Here is an 18,919-nt window from a genome sequence, read left to right on the forward strand (position 1 = left end):
TATGAAGAAGCAGCTAGATATTAACTGCATAATTGTGCAGCTGCTATGTTATGATCTCTGTGGTAAGTGGTTTGTCAATCTGTTCTTAAGAATAATGTTAAAAACTTGATTGTGCATCTGGTTTTTGCCCTCCTGTTTAGTGTAGTAGAGCCTGGACTTCAACCATGTAGCAAAGCACATCAGAACAGGCAGCCAGGAGAGGTCCTTTCCTAACTCCCACCACAGTTCCTGCTAAAATGTAACCAAAGCACAGAGGTGTTTGATTAAGGAATTTACAGCTCCTACTACTCTGGCTGTCTCTTCTCAGAGGAAACATCTAACGGGTGAATACAGTACAAGCTTCCTTCATCATATTTCTTAGAGGCAGGAGATAACTGCAAAGTCCAGGACACTTCACTACCACTCTGTTTACCTGGTCACCTGGTTCTCCTTGAAAACCTGTCATTCCTTGAAGGCCCTTTGGTCCAGGCAAACCTTGTGATCCTGGAAACCCCATCACTCCAGTGTCACCTTGGTCACCTGGTAGTCCTGGAACACCATTCTTTCCTGGAAATCCTCGTGTGCCTCTGAAACCAGTATTGCCTTTTTCACCTGAAGTTGATTGCAGAACAAGAAAATGACCAATCAAGTCAAGCCAGTGTTTGATATTGGTTTTCAATATGGCAATGCTTTCACTCATGGTGTATTGCCTTAGTGACAACAGAAAGAAACTGAACAGCCAGTTTAGGAACCTGTAAACATGGCTGGCTGTTACTGCAGCCCTGAGCCCACACTGTGAAAAGCACCAGTGGTTTATGTCAGAGGAATGTGTGTGTATGCAGGGCTTTCATGAACTCACCCGTGTCACCTCTCAGTCCGTGCTCCCCAGGAAACCCTGGGTCCCCCCTCTGGCCCTTCTCCAGGCGGAGGTTAACGCAGCCGCTGTCTCCTGGAGGCCCCCTCTCACCTTGGAAGTAACATATGCAATGTAAATGCATCCCCACAAGTGACATGTCCTGAAAATCAGTTTGAGGGGTGACTTTCCTAATAGAGAAAGCCTTCAAATACTAATGTGGTTCTCGGTTTTCTCAGCAGGCTCACTGCTGACAGAATTTGCAATCCTTCCCTTGATTTTTTGTTTATTCAATCACAACCCAGGTGATATTAAATCAGAAGAATTAGGAAAGATTGTGAAATTATGAAAGACAGCAATTTTGAGCTGCCTGTGATTGCATCTTGCAGATGGTTACTCTCTTTTCTATAAAAAATTAAACAGATTTTTAACACAATAGTAACAAAACTAAACATAGCAACAATATAACTACAGAGTAAAGTGGGTTTTTACAAACCTTTCATTCCCATATCTCCACATTCTCCACTAGGCCCAGGTAGACCCATTTTTCCTTCTTCACCTTTTACACCAAAGATTCCCATTGGGCCTTGTATTCCTGGGAGTCCTGGGAATCCCTGAGGTCCTTGAATGCCTTTGCTTCCTGGTAATATGAAATGCTTTATTTACATGCTAAGTCTGCTTATATTGCTACTGTCATATTCTGAGGAATAGTACAAAGCAAAACCATTTCTTAGGAAATCAGCAGAACTAGAGAACCATTAGCTGGAGCATGGCTTCATGCCAATGTCAAACTTCTCTTGAAACCCTGATTCTACTGAGGCAAATTGCCTCCTCCTACCTGCAAGTCAGCCCCTGAAGATTTAGGCTGACCTTTCTCCTAAAGCAGTTATCCCCAACACACCACCAGATCTTGCATGTGGCTGCTGGATTATGGGGGCTTTGTTCTGCTCCCTGTGCCTGCCCTCCAGCTCTGGAGGCTGCTACCCAGAGAACAGGTGGACTTGCCATTAAGGACTGAGGCAAAGAAGCCATTAAGTACCTCAGCCTTTTCCTCATCCTTTGTCACTGTTTTGCCCCTCCCATCCAATAAAGGATGGAGATTCTCCTTACTCCTTCTTTTGCTGCTGATGTATTTATAGAAATAGTTTTATTGTCTTTTACAGCAATAGCCAGATTGAGTTCTGGTTGCATTTTGGGCCTCTTGATTTTCTCCCCCCATAACCCTGATACACCCTTGTCCTCCTGAGTTGCCTGTCCCTTCTTCCAAATTTCAAACACTCTCTTTTTTTTCTGAGTTCTGCTAAAGCCTGTTTGACCCAGCTGCCCATCTTCCTCACTGTCTTGTCTTTCAGCACATGGGATAGCCTCTTCCCATGCCTTAAAAATTTCCTTCTTGAAGAATGTTCAAGCTTCCTGGGCTCATTTGTCCCTCAGGACTGCCACCCAAGGGATTCTGTTAACCTTAAACATATTCCTCTTATTATTGCATATTACAACCTATTACAAATAGTCAGGAAATAATATATAGAAATATGTCAGTGTTGTAAAACAACTGAAGCACCAGGATGCACCAAGATGCATCAAACTATATTCATCCTTTGTTTTTATCATATGAGAAAGAACAAAGGATGTTTCTATGGTTATTGACTCTACCCTGCTGCAGTCTTATCCTTGAAGTTGGAAAGGGAGGTGGGTGCAAAGTACTTGCTAACCTTAACATCAGTAAAAAGGGCTCCCTCTACAAGAGACCTTATAGGAGAGGTGGTCTGCAGGATATGTAACATACCTCTTTCTCCTGGGAAGCCAACAGGTCCTGTATTTCCTGGAAGTCCTGGGGGACCTCGTGAGCCAGGAGGACCTGGGAGACCTTGTGAGCCCAGAGAGCCTTTGAGGCCTTTGATTCCAGGGGGCCCAGCCAGGCCCCTGTCTCCCCTCTGACCTTTAAAGCCTGGTAAACCTGAGAAAGAGAATTTTAATCTATGTATGCAAAAGTTACACAATTGCATATAAAAAGTAGAAAGTGATAGATTTGGTATAAATTTGAAAATCATCAAACATGGCAAAATAAGTCGAAACCTTTTTTTTACTATGTTGGAGTTCTTGCCCTGCTTATATTTTTCAATTGGCATGTTTGTTTTCTTGTATTTCTTTAGTGACAGACAATAGAAGAGCACTGTGAAAAATCCCTACTAATATGTAAATACTTTTAATAGATGTCTCTCCTAGCTCTTCCTAAATAACACTTCTATTGAAGAATTAGGAAGATAAAAGCATCACAGCAGTGATGGGAGCTCAGTTAAGTTACTCAGGAACACAGATATGAGACAACTCTTTGTTTATTGCTAATAGTGAACTTGCTGTGATTTGGCCAGTTAAGGAACAGCATGGGAAGGGAAGTTGGGATACACCTGAGATGCACAGTCTACATTCCCTGAGTTTAAAGAGCTGTGCAAAACATAATGTATACCCCCAGTAATGAGCAGCCCCCATGGCAATATTTGTCATGCCAGCCACAAAAATCGTGTGATGAAACCTAGCAGAAAATATGTGCAAAGTTTAGGGCTGTGAGGCAGCCTGCTGGATGTTGGGTACCTTGAGGTCCTGGCAGGCCCATGACACCTCTGAGTCCAGGTGGCCCTGGTAAGCCTGGGACACATGGTGAGCCAGGAAAGCCCGGGCAGCCTGGTGCTCCTACATCACCTTCTGGGCCTCTAAAGCCTTTGGCACCTGGAAATCCTGGGGTACCGGGTTGTCCTGGAAAAAAAATTATTAGCTCCATTACTCACTGTCCCTCAAAATTCCTAGTTTTAATTTTGAAATGTACATGTTACTATAGTATCTTATTTATCCTCTAGTTTTTGCATAGTTTGTGAAAAGTGATGCTTTTCTGCAATTCAGAATTGGCTGTTATGGAGAATTTCTGTTTTTAAGGAAGAAATACAAATTCAACCCTCATCTATAGGTACAGAAGAGAGTTTCTGATGTATAGGAGCAGCTCACTGGCCTGCACCAGGTGCACAGCACTGGCTCAGTTCTGTAGGTGCTCCCTGCACTGAAGGATGAGTGTATCTGCTTAGAGCCAGGCAAAAGGAACACCTGCAGAAGGAAACAGCAAATCCTCTATGGGGTGGGAAGGACGTGGTGCTGTGGGGACATCACTGCAGCAAACAGCAAAATGTAAATGTGAAAACAGGGAGTACTGTTAACAGTCACCATTATGGATCTGAGTGAGAGGAAGTTTTCTCTGAACCAGGAGCACCTTTGCTCAGATTTTGTCCTTTGAACATGTAGAAGTGTTTCACAGAAGCGGGCTCATACCTTGAAGTCCAGGAGTGCCTGGATTACCCCTTGCTCCCTGTGCACCAGGGGGTCCTGGCAGTCCCCTGTTGCCTGGTATTCCTGGAGGGCCGTATGTGGTGTCACCTGGAAGACCTTTCTGACCATCTGGGCCAGGTGGACCTGGAAGGCCATTTTTGCCATCAATTGTAGATCCTCTTTCACCTTCATCACCAGGATCACCAGCTGTGCCTCGAAAGCCTGTCAATAAGATTTTTAAATTCAAATAGAGCTTAAGTCAAGAGTTGTTCAGGGTTTTTTGTTTTGGTTCCCCACCCCTTCCAAATGTGGAATATTGTAGTCCAAATTTAGCCAAATTTAAATTATCACCTTGCAAAGAAAAATAATATCATAAATTAATTTTCATGTTTCTTATTTATAGCTAATGATACACGAGGATTGAAGGAGGTAATTCCTGTGGGAAGTGACAGGGGTTTTCTTTGGGGCAGTATCTGTCTTGAGTACTGTCACTCTTGTGTGGTTCAGTGCTCTCTGGACACTGAACTATTCATTTCAGTTCAATCCTGCTTTACACTACTCTATCTTTCCTTGCATTACAACTTGCCCAGCAGTTTTCCCAAATTAGGGAAAGCACAATTCACCTTCTGGCCCAGGGATTCCTGCTCCTGGCCTTCCTCGATTGCCTTTTTGCCCATCAAAGCCATTTGGTCCAGGATGCCCAGGGAGTCCTTTTAAACCTTTTTGTCCTGAAAATCAAAATGAAATACATAAAAAGGCTGTCAGAGCACTAAAATGTGTGATCTAAGGATTTTATCTTTATTCCATGCAAATTCATGTACCTTGAAAACCAGTTGATTTCATCTGCTTCTAACACTTTGGGCAAGAGCCACTGCCCAAGTCAGAAACAAATGCATGGTTGCTGTTTTTCTAAATGAACATGTTCCCTATTCCATTAACAGCAGACTGCAAATCACTAGTGTTAATTAGGAAAAAAATATTTCCTACAAATTTTCATGTGGTCATGAAACAGTATTAACCTAGTGAATAACAGATGTCAGCTCAAGTTCTTATACTCTTCTGTGCTATGTCCTGCTTCTGGAATGGTGCAGATGAGCTCAGTACACTCATGTCTGTATAAATTTTTGTTCCCACCCACAACACTGATGTGAGGGAGCTGTGCAACACCATATTACACAGCTTGAAAATCCACTCTCTCCATTTCTTCTAATTTGCTTGGATATTTCAAATGTCTCGGAGCCGATCACAAGCAACACTTTGCCAGTTCTTGGGTGAGTTCTTTGAATTTAAATTGAATAAGTTGAAGAAATTATGATAAGTATTGAGATTTTAGGGCTCAATTGCAAGTTGCCATGAGCAATACATTTTTAGAAATTACAGACTTGCAGCATATCTTTGCCTTGCACATCTCTTTCTCCTGGTATGGAGATGTACATACTCTAGGCCTTACCCAACTCCAGCCATATTTTTCAGACTCTCTCATGCATTTTCATTGAGGCAGGACAGAGTTTGAAGCTGCCTTGATTTAATTATTTCCATGGAGGCTGCCTGCACTCCTGATGGTGGAATGGCAGCTGTCTGGCCCTTGATTCTATTAGAGACTACATTCCCGTGTATTTGCAGTTTTACATTTTGAAACACGTATCTTGTTGAAAAACTAGAATAGTAGAGGTTTTTAGGATAGCCTCTTTTCTTTAATTAGCAACTTAAAATTCCATTTCAGTATAAATCAAAAATTCTTCAATAAACATACCTTGAACACCTTTAAAACCTGGGGGACCTGGATTTCCAGGATATGGTGATGTAATGCAGACAGTTTCACCTGAAGCAAGAGGGAGAAGAAACTGGCCTATTTGATTTTAGATTAGTTGGAGTCTGAGCACTTACTGCAATATTTCTGGGGAACTACCCAACCACATGTGCAAACGTGCAGTGACTGTTTATGCACATTGTTATTTCCATATTACTGAAGTCTTGATGGGGAATCTTAAAATACATTTTTCTTGATACTTCCTATCAAACATTGGTGATGTTCCAAATTGCTGTAATACGATTGTATTTTTTAAAGGCAAAGTTTTTTTTAAATTGTCATGGCAACTTGTTTTACAGTACTCTCTGTTGCAAGAAAGAAATAATATTTTCTTTTAAATTCTATCTACAGCTATCAGTGTAGATTTTTTTTTGCTAGGCATTTTTATAACCAAGAAAACCAGGCCAAGATTTAAGTATAAATTGTGTTTTCCTAAACATTAATATTATTTTCACTCTAAATTAACAGCACTATAATATACAATACATATTAAACCATGATGGATGCCACCAAACATCCAAACACGTATTTTGCCATTTCATTCTTAACATAAACATTCAAAATTACCTTTCTGGCCTTTTGGACCAGGTGGCCCAACATTACCCATATCTCCAGAGTCTCCAGGGCTACCTCTGGCTCCTGGAGACCCAGGAAGCCCCAAACCAGGCAATCCCATCTGGCCTTTTACCCCAGGAGGTCCTGGGAGCCCAGGGAATCCTTTATCACCCGGAATTGCTACTCCAGAATCGCCCTGAAATATAAATTCTCAGTAAGTAATGAGCTAATTTCTCTCCTCTCTTTGATTATGAAAAAGCAGGTTAGAGAATTATCTGGAGAAACACTTTCACAATGGAAAGATTACATGGATGGCATTTGTATTTTTAAATATTCAAAGGCAAAAGGAACAAAAGGGTTTGTGTATTTTTTATTTCCTGACCCTGTAATATTGGCACACAGTATACACAGAGATTATCATCAGGAATACCAAAATAAACAGTAATACTTACAAGAAATGAATCTTTTAATGCATAAAAACTTTCATAATCTTTCATAAGATAATATGTTAATTGGAATGGAAAAAGTCTGGGGAAGTCAAACATACCTCAGCTCCTTTTTCCCCTGGCAATCCTAGTTCTCCATCTCTGCCATCAAGACCTCTTTGGCCTGGAAATCCTGGAAGCCCACTAGGTCCTCTTTCACCCTTCAATCCTTAAAATATTTTTTGGGGAAAAAAATATTTGCAGTAATTTTAGGGGGAGGAGGTATTTCTCCTTAAAGAAATGCTGGGTAACTGTTGATCCTATCTCCATGATAATTCCCAGTCCTTGAATTCACATTCCTTAATGAGGCATTTTAGGCTCAGGAAGGCAGTTTGTAGTTGGATACCTGATGGAACAACTTGGTCTCTGTAAAAGAGATGTTCACAGGCACCACAGGAATGTGGCTTTTGTCTGTGCTATACATAGAGTTAAAATATTTCATTATTGAAACATGTCATGGATTTATTCTTGATTTCAGTGAAGTCAGGATATAGCTGTGCCATATGATACAGAATATTTACATCAATATTCCCCAAAGGTTTTTGGTTTTTCCCCCCATGGATTTTCTTGCACCAATACTTATGAGAAAGTAACTTTTGCATCAAGGACAGCAAAACTATTCTAACACAAAGATTCTTTCTGCTGTGTCAAGAAATCCTTTGCAAATAAAAGCAAATGTTTTCCCCTATTCCAACATCTGTAAAAAAACCCACAGGCATCCAAAGCTAAGCTAACTTTTTATAAACAATAAAAAGGACAATCTTCTGTGAATAACTATTTTAGCCTTTCTAACTAGGATTTGCCATCAGATTGCTGCAGTTTATTGTTCTCTTTTTCTTTTGCCTTTACAAATCATAACCATAACTGTGGAGAGGTTTTGATCTATTTAATTACAAGAATTCCAGTTGTGCAACTGGTGGCCTATTGTTTCTCTTCAATGCCTGGTCAAGAGTAATTTTTAGAAATAAGAGAGGAATCTGAATAGTCATTGAGCCTGAAGTTTTCCCAAGAAAGATGTTGGTGGCCTAATATGAGATAACAGCTATGATATTGGTATATGGCAGTTCAGTAGGTGGCTTCTGTTCAATAATATTTCTTCATTATTTCACAGTATTTGTATTCTGCTTAGTCTTTGCTGTACAGACCTCTGGAAGACCCCAATTATCAAATGCATGACATGAAAATCATTTGTTTGCATTAATAACATGCTGTTAAAACTGTTTTATGGCTCAACTGTAGAGAAAAAAAACCCATAAAACACTGTGCTGATGTTGTGTTTAGCAAGAAGAGATGGTACCAAGAGAGCAGTTTGGATATATATGCCCTCTAGGTTCCAGTGACTTACTGAGCTAATGGATTTAGTAAAGAGTAAATTAATGTTTTGCTTACACTATTGCCTAGATATTGTATAGGAAAACAAAAAGGTTAACAGTAAAATGTGTGTTTACCTTTTATTCTAACTCTTCCTGGATCACCCTTCTCTCCTTTTTCCCCAGGCTGTCCAGCAGAACCAGGAGTCCCCTTATTGACAAAGAAAAGAGTTGTCAGTTATCTCCAGCAGGGAATCAAAGTGGGAATTGAAGGGAAAAATAGGTATCTATCTCTTGCATAGTTTCACCAAAAAAGATCAATTAAAGTAACCAAAAGGATGCACTGGTCTCTTTTGATGGTCAAAAAGAGGAGTGTGAATGGCACATGGTCTTTTCAGGCTGACTCTGCCATGTGCACAAATGCACAACTGTGCTGGTTTGCATTAATTGATGTTTGGTGAGGAGGGAAGAAGCCACCAACAGAAATGATTTTCTGAGAGGAGCTGCTGAGAGCTTCCTCCATGCCTAATAACACCAATCACTGACCTATTTTGAATATTGACACCTTGCTAAACCACTAGAAAGTTAAACATGCCTCTGTGCACACACATGTTAAAAATGAACAAACCCCAGGAAATCCCAAATTGGCAAACCAAAACCACTACAACAACTGAAAGAAATTGCAATGCCAGAGCACTGGGCCCACAGCTGCACAGATGTGAGACTGCAAATGTAGGAATATCAAGAGACAAATGATTCATTAACTCTTCCCACTGCAGACTTCAACCCACCGAGGAAGGGAATCTCTGGAAGGTGGTGACTGCTGGATGAGGCTGTCCTCCCAGAAGTGAACACAGCAGGAAGTAAGTGATGCTTTTTTTTTTTTGAATGAAAACCCACAAAGCCAACAAAAAAAATTTCATCTAGTTAGGTACATTATATTCTTAGATGAATATATGGCTTGAGAGGTTTAGAGGGCAAAATAAATACTTTTCTATATTTTTATGCTGATTTTTGTTTTCAGCTGTCCAAGCAGGGTGCACTACTCATATAATCTTTTCTGGAGGTCTGATCTTGCAACAGTATATGTGGATTAAGACAACCATGTGAAATTTACACAGAAGTAAAAGGCCACTAAGGTACAAAACTGGGGTATTATTTAGGTAGCTTCCTCTGTTACTCAAAATCTTTCCCTTAAAAATAGATGAAGCAAAACCAGTTTATTATATGATTGACAATTTCAAATCAGGCAGCAGACTTCTGAAAAATGTGCATCTGAAACTAGAAGTGACTATTTGTTGCAATGTCTAGATCTTCAAGTAGGCAGTATTGAGCTATTAGTGTCTGAAAAGAAAATGAAGGATTTGGGAAGAACAGAGAGCAGAAAAATGGTCCATTAGACCAAAGCACTTCTGTACTGAAGTGAGTTATTTCCTTCCAAAGTGATTACTTTGTCCTTGTTTCTCAATTATGTAACCTAAGAACAGCAAAATTCAGGACAAGGCTTCAAGCCTTACTTCAGAGCCACAAGGGCTAAAACATACTCTGAAAAGGAACAAAAACAGCAGAATCTCACATACACCACTCAGGTTATAGGGTTTTAAGAAAAAAAGAGAGCAAATGTAAATCTCTCCTCTAATGAAACTATTGGACCTTGAATGAGAGCCCTTCCACCTCCTTCTCTCACACTCACAATGGATTTGTTTGCTTTTTTTCTTTTGAAAGAACATGTTCTGGAAACTTTTAAGCAATTCCTTATGTGAGCAAACAGTTCTGCTATTAAAACAAACCTGAATCTCAAAAAAATAAAACAAAATCAACCAAGAACAAAAAAAAAAAAATAGGCACAAAACCCCCTCTAAACATGCCCCTCAAAACAGCCCAAAAACCAAGCCATAATGCAGGTTATAAAGCAGGGCATATCTACCTATATTTTCAAAGAAAAACCTCTCACACACAAAAAACTGTATTAAAAGAACCTTCTATTTGACATTATTTTGGCATGCAGCATCCTGGATGTACATTCCATGTGTCAGACCAGAAGAAGTAGATCAAAATCACAGCAAGAACAATAAATTATCATATACTGTGTTCCTAAAGCAGTTAGATCAAGTGGTGTTTTGAATTACTGCTCACTCTGGGGACTAAGATAAACTATATGAAGCACATTAAAGAAAGTAAGTCTACTCCAAAAGTAAAAGCTTGTTTCACTAGACTGTATTAAGCTAAAGTAGATAAAAGTTCCAGATCATTTTCCAGGGCACTTTCTCCACCATTCTGCTTAAATGCCTGCTGAGTTGAGAGGAAGCTTGATGTTGTTTAGTGAAGCTCATGAGAATCACTCACAGGGAGCCCTGGTGATCCCACTGCACCAGATAAGCCGGGGTCGCCCTTTTCTCCGGGTCTTCCAGGGGATCCCATTTGTCCTTTCCTTCCTGCAGTACCTGCAGGTCCTTGCACACCACGGGCACCAGGAGGACCAGCACTACATGAGCAGAGGCCTTGACTTCCTGCACGAAAATGTCAAAATTACATTGAAACAGCTGAAAAATTATTTCACAAAAAATAATGCTGTCCTTTTTCTTTTCTGTGTGAGTAGTGCACCACATTTAGACCATTTTATCTCATGTTATCTCACCAGGAGAGGATTATGTCTCCCTTTACAGTGCTGAGTAACTCTGCACTAACAGGACTCTGCTGACTCAGAAGCCCCAATGCCAACAGTAACTCTGTATTTTGATGGGCCTAAACCTCCAAGTTACCATGAACTTCTTGCACATTTAGATTTGACACTCCTGGCAAAGGTTTCATGCTCAAATTGTTGTTATCCAGCTTACCCTTCTCTCCTTTTGCCCCTTTTCTTCCTGGAAGGCCAATCTGACCTTTTGGTCCAGGTTCTCCAGGGATCCCTCTGTCAGTACAGATTACACCTTTGAAAAAACAAATTTTCCAGCCAGTATAAGTCAGGTTTACTGTTTCCCCAGTTTAGGTCATGTGTCCTCTCCCTTCTCTTGTTATTCTCACCTAAGAAGTTGGAGATTTATTAAATGCTTTACAGGTTGTTGCTTATAGATTATACTGCAACAGACTGTATGGCTAGAGTTGATGTCGACATATTGCTTCTCATTGCCACTGTTATTTTTTTCTACTTAAAACTTTACTTTTTTCTTTCCTAAAGGATGCAGATTTGAGTTTCCACCTCAGTATTTTTAACTTGAACAGTTAGAAAATGGTCTATTAGACCAAAGCATTTTTAAAGCTTAATTTTAATATCTGTGTTACTTTTGTGGGTTTAAACCACCCAGAAAACTATGAAAATCTTGAAATCTCACTGATCAAAAGCTAATAGGAAAGATATGGTTTCAACATCCCATGAAAACTTGGAAATAGCTGTCAAAATGCACTTTTCACTTCTCTGTATTTGTAGCACCAATAAAAGCAATGGATCTATTAATCTGCAGAATTCTATTTCTATTATATGAATTGCTATTGAACCTACTGGGTAGTCCAGGTAAGCCTTGTCTTCCTGGCTGCCCTGGCAGGCCGGGTGGTCCAGGAAATCCCGGTCTTCCTGGGATTAATTCACCTGTTCCAGGCAAACCAGGGTCCCCTTGAAATCCTTGAGGTCCTGGTGCCCCACTTACTCCTGGCAGGCCAGGAAGACCTGAAAGAAAAGAAAGGTAAACAGCCCACACAGCATTTATGTGAGATATCAAGGAGGAAACTCCAGACCATTCAGGACTGCCCTGAAGAATACCTTCTATATAACTAATGTTGAATCCAAATCCTTAGGTTTTTCAGGATCCACAAGAAAAGAGGTTCCTGCTATAGACCTTCAAATGCTTCTCTTCCTCCTTCCCTCCATTATCTCTTTTGCAGACATCCCAGTTACTCCAGCTCCTCATACAGAGCAAAGCCATCCTCAGCACATCCCTTTATATCTTTTTGGGATGGAGAGCAGACATTTTAAGCACAGCACTCCAGACACAGTAATACCATTGATTTACCATGGTAGTATTCTCCTTTGTCTTCTGTTCCTTTCCTAGTCCTTCTTAATGTTCTAGTCTCCTTTGTCTTCTGTTCTTTGTCTAGTCATTCCTAATTATCCTGCTTGGATAATTTTGTTTCTTTTTCTGGCTATTAAGTGCTGAGTTAATAGTTTTACTGAATAGTCTTTACAGTTGGTGACTTGCATCAAACAAGACCAAAGAGCAGTTTTCTTTCAGCTGCTTTCTTTCCTTCTGGTGTTTAGTTCACATTTATCCTCTACTTCTCTTACTTGTTCCATCATATCCTGGTCTTCCTAGAAGGCCTGAAGGACCAATTGGTCCAACTGACCCCATTTCACCAACAGGACCTGGAAATCCAGGATCTCCTCGTGGACCTACAGAGAATTACAGAAACATGTGAGTTGAACACCTTATGGAATTGACAGCTTAAATCTAATTTATGCTGCAACCAAAATTATAATTTGGAAACTGCACAAGAGTAAAATAATTTATGAAGCATTTTAAAATGTGTAACAATTTAATTTTAAGGTGGGAGGATTTGGTTACTTTTCTATGGATTCCAGCCCATTTCACAAGTACATTTTTAACTCTTCATCACTTTGTAGAAGTATCTTTGTGCTATGTATTACAAAATGGTGAGAGAAATGTTTGGCTAAAATAAACACGTGTAGCATTTAAAATAAATATGGATTTCATGTTATGTGCTTTGGCAGTACACACAGGGATGTAATTTGAGGATCACCTTAGTTGAAATTATTCAAATTCTTAAAAGTATATTTTCAAAATTGCTACAAATAATAAAATTTAAAACTGCAATTACATACTGATAAAGAAAATCTGAATCAGATGCAAATAGCTTCATTAAATTGGAAAAAATAAAATATGGGCAGTAGTTCTACTCTCTATTGTTCTAAAGGCCTCTTTCTCTGAAGATTGTATCCACTCACACCATGTACATGACTGAATGTTACTTGAGATATTAAGCATGGGGTTTGTTGTATGGGCTGGACATGGTAGTCTGTGGAAAAAAATTAATTTATTTCAGGATAAGGCCCCTATCTAATGGGGAGGTTCTGCTGAACTGGGGTTTTGTTGTAACTTTCTTCTGTGATCACAAGAAATTTCTAGTGCTGTACTAGACAATACAAGTTATTATGAGCTCTCTGCTGAAATATTCTCACAAGACAAACTCTCCAAGTATTGCATGCAAAAGCACAACCTTGCAGGCAGCAGACCTGGCTGTTCCCCACTGCTTCCTGCTATGAAATAAGAATTTTCACACATCTTTTCACCCATTACATGAGTAAAATGGGGATAAAGGGAGCTGGGACATTAAAACCCACCCTGTAATAAATTGACAGGTATTCTGTTGGGAGTACTAGTCCCAGGTTTTTTCCCCTACAAACAGGAAACTTGATTGTAGTCTAAAATCTGTGTGTTGTGGCAATACTAAAATCAGGAATCCTAAATGACAATGGGAAGGCAGGTGTTCTTATTTGCTGTCCATACACCAGCACAGGCTTATTTTTCATTGATTTTTTGTAGCTATGCTTAGGTCCAAGAACGAGAGAGTCCTTCAGATCTAGTTGTGACTGTATGCACAAAGATCTTTCACCCAAACATTTAAAGTGACACTTGTGTGTTTAACGTAGTTCCAGGAAGAGCAGCGAGACAAACAAACACAAAATGTGGCTGAGCCCACAAACAGGGGGGTGGCCTGTGGCCACTGGGAGTATTTTAGGGTTCTGTCCCCTGCACCCCTAGTGACCACTTCCACACACCTTCGCAAAACAGATCCTGTACTTTATACAGCACAAAGACTAGTCAAAAATAGACATAACCTTTTATAGGAAGCAGTGGAGTTCCAACAGCTCCAGGAGGACCTGGGGGCCCTTTTTCTCCTGGATCCCCCTATAAGAGTCCAACAATAAATTTTTTTATATACAAATACATGGTGTACTACAATGTAACTGAATATTTCAACAGTGGGGAGATAGGTAAGGATGTGATACACAGGGCCCAGAAAACTTGATTTTGACACTTTGCAGCATTTAAAACCAAGCAAAAATATTTAAAATAATCGTTATCTTTCAGGATACCAGTGGCTGAACAGTAATATAGCCATCACACATATCTATTTGACTCTTCAGAACATGTGACTGCTGTATTTTATTTCATTCATTTATTGTAAATATGACTCAACTACAGGAAATCAGTATCCATTTAATTGAGAAATTTTTATTTAACAACCAATCTGTAAATAAAAATTACAGAAATGCTATATCAGGATTAGGAAATTACTTCTATGACAAATAAGCATAGAGAAAGTTTCACTGTCTAACAGCTATTATCAATGGTAAGAGATACTCAAAGCTCTTACAAGAAGTTTAAAACATCTGCATTAGGGAAACATGAAAGTGTTTACTAATGGTGAGGAAAATCACTTCTGCTTGGAGGTTTTCTAAATTAACTTGGATTTTGCTACTTAGAATTGCAAGTGAAGTGGACTTTAGGGAAGTCTTTTATGTGGCAAATTGTATTAGACCTTTTGCTTTGTAGATTAGAAATGAGCTCTCCTTTTTCAGCAAATGGGAACTAAGAAAACAAGAATGTCAATGTGGGAACTGCAGAGTGAGGCTGCATTCCCAGAGTGGACTCCAGGGCCTTTTAGGACACAGGCAAGGAGACCGGCATACCCTTTCTTACACAAGTGAAAACAAGGCCTCTATGCTTCTCTCTTGACTTTTTTTTTTTTTAATGATATCTCTGCAATAGTTAGACAGTTCTGTTACTGACTGCTGCCCTCATGATCTCTGGCCTGTTTCCTTTGATGGTATCTTGCAGAATGAAAAAATATCCTTGTGTCATCTTTGGTTCTTTTAAACAGGAACATAAATTTGTCTTCGCTAATGACATAGAAGAGCCTTCTGTGTGGCAGGAAAGAAAAGGTAAAACTAGTATTTTTCCTCCTCTGATAAATTTAGAAAGGATTTTGAGCTTTAAAATTAATTTAATGATGATTAAATAAAGATTTGTATAATAGATGTATTTGGCCCAAGTCTTATATAATTTTCATGTTGATTTTTAAATGACGCAAACAGAACACAAGAAAGAAATGAAGAGTAATGAGCCAATGTCAAACATGTCTGGTTTTGGTATCTCAGGTAATAAAGACCAATTCCAGTAGTGGTCTCTGAAAATCTGGTTTTGGGCTGTTAGGGCTAATGACCCTCCCTGGCTGGCAGCTGCCTATTTGCTGTGTTTTCACCATTGGTACACTCCCACACAATGGCATAGATCTCTTTAGGTTATTTTGTTGACTGATACTGTTTTCTCTTCCCATAAAAACTTCAGGAAACTCAGCTTGCTGACAGTTTATTCTAAAAAAATTATGTTGCCAGCATCCAGGCTTAGGCATCAAAAGCTATGGCAACAATTCCTTGTAGTCCACTCTTTGCTTTTAGCAACAGTCAGCATTTTTTAAAGAAGAAATCTACTTTCAATGCAACTGGGGGATTTTTCTGAGTTGCATTCACCTTAAACCTGAATGCATCTTAGATTTTCTATGAATATGTTTGTTTCAGAAAAATCTACACAAGGACAGGCTATTCCCAGGAGAAGTTATAATCGTATTCTCGTTCCTTCGGTCCAAGTGATTTTTAGTGGATCATAAGCAACAGCTGGTGAGGGCAGCTGAACAGTTGATGCAGTCTGAATAGGCCTACTTCTTTCAGGAATAATCAGATTTCTCCAATGGTTTCCCAATCAAAACTACAGCATCTGTGCAATCACTCAGGATTTTGCAAATCTGTAGTAGTTACCCTTTTTTTATTAAGTTGTGCCTATAATTGATTTGATTTTTTTGCTCCGAGCACTAGTAATTGTAATATCATCTTTCAGATTAATTACTACAGGACTTCAACCATTACCCTAGCAGAACCTACCAACAATTAATCATGTTTTGTTTACTGTTTGTAGTGTTAACTGATGGCTACTCAGGCTGTGGGCTAATCAATGGAGTCTGAGGAATGCACTATTCTGTCTATAACATAATTTGTCTCAAGTGTGTTAATGAGACCCTGAGTTAAAACAATATGTACATCAGGGTGAAAACTTTTTAACAACAAAACACTTAAGATTTGATTCTAGATTTTGGGAGTATTGGACAGCAATACTCCCAAACAAGCCACAAGTTTGCACCAGCCACAGTTCACTTTTTTGTGTCACCACAGATTATGTAGAGCATGTTCCAATCTTAATCTTTAGTTTATAACAGAGGTGATTTTTGTGCAAATCTCTTGAAGAAAATTTAATGGCTTATATGCAGTTTTCAAAAAAAATTATTTCAGAGGAAAAGAAATACTCCTTGACTTTTGTATTCCAGAATATTTAAGCCAAGTTCATTAGCATCACTCTTTCTGCAGTAATGTTTTTGTCCTTTTGTACTGTGATAATAACTTTGATGAGCTTTTTCAACCTTGGTGTCTCTACTGATGATTCTGTCACCCACCTTCTGCATTGCAGCATTTCTCTTCTCTTCTTGCTCATACACTGTTGACCATTTGGACCCTATCCCAGAACTCCTTAGGCCTTCCCCCCTGGCTAGACTCACTGCTGCCTTGCTCCCTCTAGGGTAGCATCCAGAACTCCTTTTTTCTTCTGAGTGTGCTTTAGGAAATATAATAGTTCCTTTCATTCAAGTCTTTGGTGTTGCTCAGAATTACAACATGATCCAGTAATCAGAATTTCATTTGTTCTGCAGCCTGCAGAAGAAAATTCCATCAAGTTCTGTCCTGAAATGTCACTAGACTGACACCTGAGTCTTCTGAAATTGTTTTAAGCATCTCTTCCACACTTTAAATATTTTCCTGTTTTACTGCTTAGTCTGGGCTGTGACACCTACACTTCTAATCCCTAGTGGAAAGCAGCAGGTATTATAAAATAAAAGACAGTTAGTGTCATCTAAGTGAGCCAAAGTAGGAAATGTTTAAACACAGCTAGTGTGAAGGAGTCCACATCCTTACCATTCTGGTAAACATCTTGGAAAAATTGTTTAAGTGAACAGGCTGAAAACATGCCAAGAGATTTCAATAAATCATGCCAAAAGATTTTGGGAAACCATGCAAACAGGCCCATCTGAATGGAATCTTGCCACCTCATTTGGGGCCAGTTTTCATCCTCATTTATAGGATCATACTATTAATTAAGTAAGAGCTTCCTTTACCTCCCATACCTCCCTGGGGAATGCAGCTCAGCTGTGAATACTTGCAGAATACTACAGTTCATGGATTAGGTAGCTATCCTAGTATACTTACAGGTAACTATTTGGATTAACAATTCCTATGGTATGTAAAATAGAATTTCCACTCTCATCTGTACCAGCTAGGAATGTTTTCTTACATTGATATTTACTACCATGGTGATGAATAACTACAACTATCATGAAAACAGTAAGCATTTACAGAAATTATGACTGTATAAAGGGAAATGGCCTGATAAGTGGGTACATTTGGGAGGAATATTGGCACAGAGGGGAGTGGGGTGTGAATGTGTCACATTTTTTACCTGAATGCCTGGATAGCCAGGTTGTCCAGGAAAACCAGCAAATCCTGTTTCACCCTGGAAAGGATCACATAAATACAATTTGATTAATCTGTTAAGACAATTAATTGAGTAAAACCCAGTAAGGCAGCTATACAGTACTGTCATGTTATAATTGTGTCCAGAGAATTCACTGGGTTTGTACAGGAGGTGGTGTTTCACACTCTCCTGTGATGGAAAATTCACAGCCTGTATTGCCAGGTTATTCAGACAGTGCTCAGCAGATTCAGTGAAGCTGGGGCACAGAGTTAGCTGGAATACATACCAGCAGTCTCTGATAGACTGTCTGCCTAATACAGCTGAAATTGGTTTGCTGCTTGCTGAATGATTCTCTTAAACTACTGCATGGAAAGCAGCTGCACATCAGCTCTCTTCTCTTTTTATGATTTTCTAATATACTCATCCAGACAGTACTCAAAGTCTTTAGGTAGGCAGGAGTAAAAACCAAAGTGAAAAGTATTTTTGCAGATAAAACAGTCACCTGGAACATAACTCTAGAGGCAAATATTTATACATTAATGTGATTTATGAACAGCATGATCACTATCTTAACTAGAGTTGGGCAAGATATAGATCTATATACATACATCTATTGTTCTTTATTCCAGTAAGATGCTGTAAGTTCACAAGTAAAATTTAGCAGACTTAGCATCACTGGAATTTCTCAAGCCAGAAACGTGAACAAAACATGCATGCACCACAAAATTACACAAACAATGTGACCATAAAAAACAAAGTTAACATGCTGCATAACTTTTCTATTATGCTGTTTGTGTGTCCCACTGACTTTTCCTCCTCCTTGCAACTTCAGATTCCATTAGCAAATTTCAGCCAAATTTCAGAGTGGCAGAAATTCAAACAGAGTTCATACAGCTTCTGTGGCAACAGGTAGCAGAACAGAAAAGAAGGAATGCAATCTGATCTGTGAAGTATGTGGAAATTCCAAATCTGCACAAATCCACAGAAAACAAAATCTCATTGATCCCACTGTTCAGGGAACT

The 18,919-nt window shown here is 39.3% G+C and overlaps 1 protein-coding gene across 3 annotated transcripts in view; it reads right to left on the bottom strand.

The window, feature by feature from the left end:
• Positions 1-18,919, bottom strand: part of COL4A4 (collagen type IV alpha 4 chain) — a 68,378-nt gene that overhangs the window by 20,591 nt on the left and 28,868 nt on the right. For all 3 annotated transcript variants that reach the window (XM_064720596.1, XM_064720598.1, XM_064720595.1), the window contains 17 exons: positions 17,883-17,936; positions 14,159-14,228; positions 12,587-12,691; positions 11,807-11,971; positions 11,145-11,237; positions 10,654-10,817; positions 8,446-8,518; positions 7,060-7,166; positions 6,525-6,708; positions 5,901-5,969; positions 4,771-4,875; positions 4,151-4,369; positions 3,425-3,586; positions 2,619-2,789; positions 1,329-1,472; positions 839-946; positions 413-591 (listed from right to left, as the gene is read on the bottom strand). In XM_064720596.1, the coding sequence (XP_064576666.1) occupies positions 413-591; positions 839-946; positions 1,329-1,472; positions 2,619-2,789; positions 3,425-3,586; positions 4,151-4,369; positions 4,771-4,875; positions 5,901-5,969; positions 6,525-6,708; positions 7,060-7,166; positions 8,446-8,518; positions 10,654-10,817; positions 11,145-11,237; positions 11,807-11,971; positions 12,587-12,691; positions 14,159-14,228; positions 17,883-17,936 (2,172 nt within the window). The remainder of the gene's footprint in view (positions 1-412; positions 592-838; positions 947-1,328; positions 1,473-2,618; positions 2,790-3,424; positions 3,587-4,150; positions 4,370-4,770; positions 4,876-5,900; positions 5,970-6,524; positions 6,709-7,059; positions 7,167-8,445; positions 8,519-10,653; positions 10,818-11,144; positions 11,238-11,806; positions 11,972-12,586; positions 12,692-14,158; positions 14,229-17,882; positions 17,937-18,919) is intronic.

This window comes from Zonotrichia leucophrys, chromosome 9 (assembly GCF_028769735.1).
Source record: "Zonotrichia leucophrys gambelii isolate GWCS_2022_RI chromosome 9, RI_Zleu_2.0, whole genome shotgun sequence".
Lineage (NCBI taxonomy): Eukaryota > Metazoa > Chordata > Aves > Passeriformes > Passerellidae > Zonotrichia > Zonotrichia leucophrys.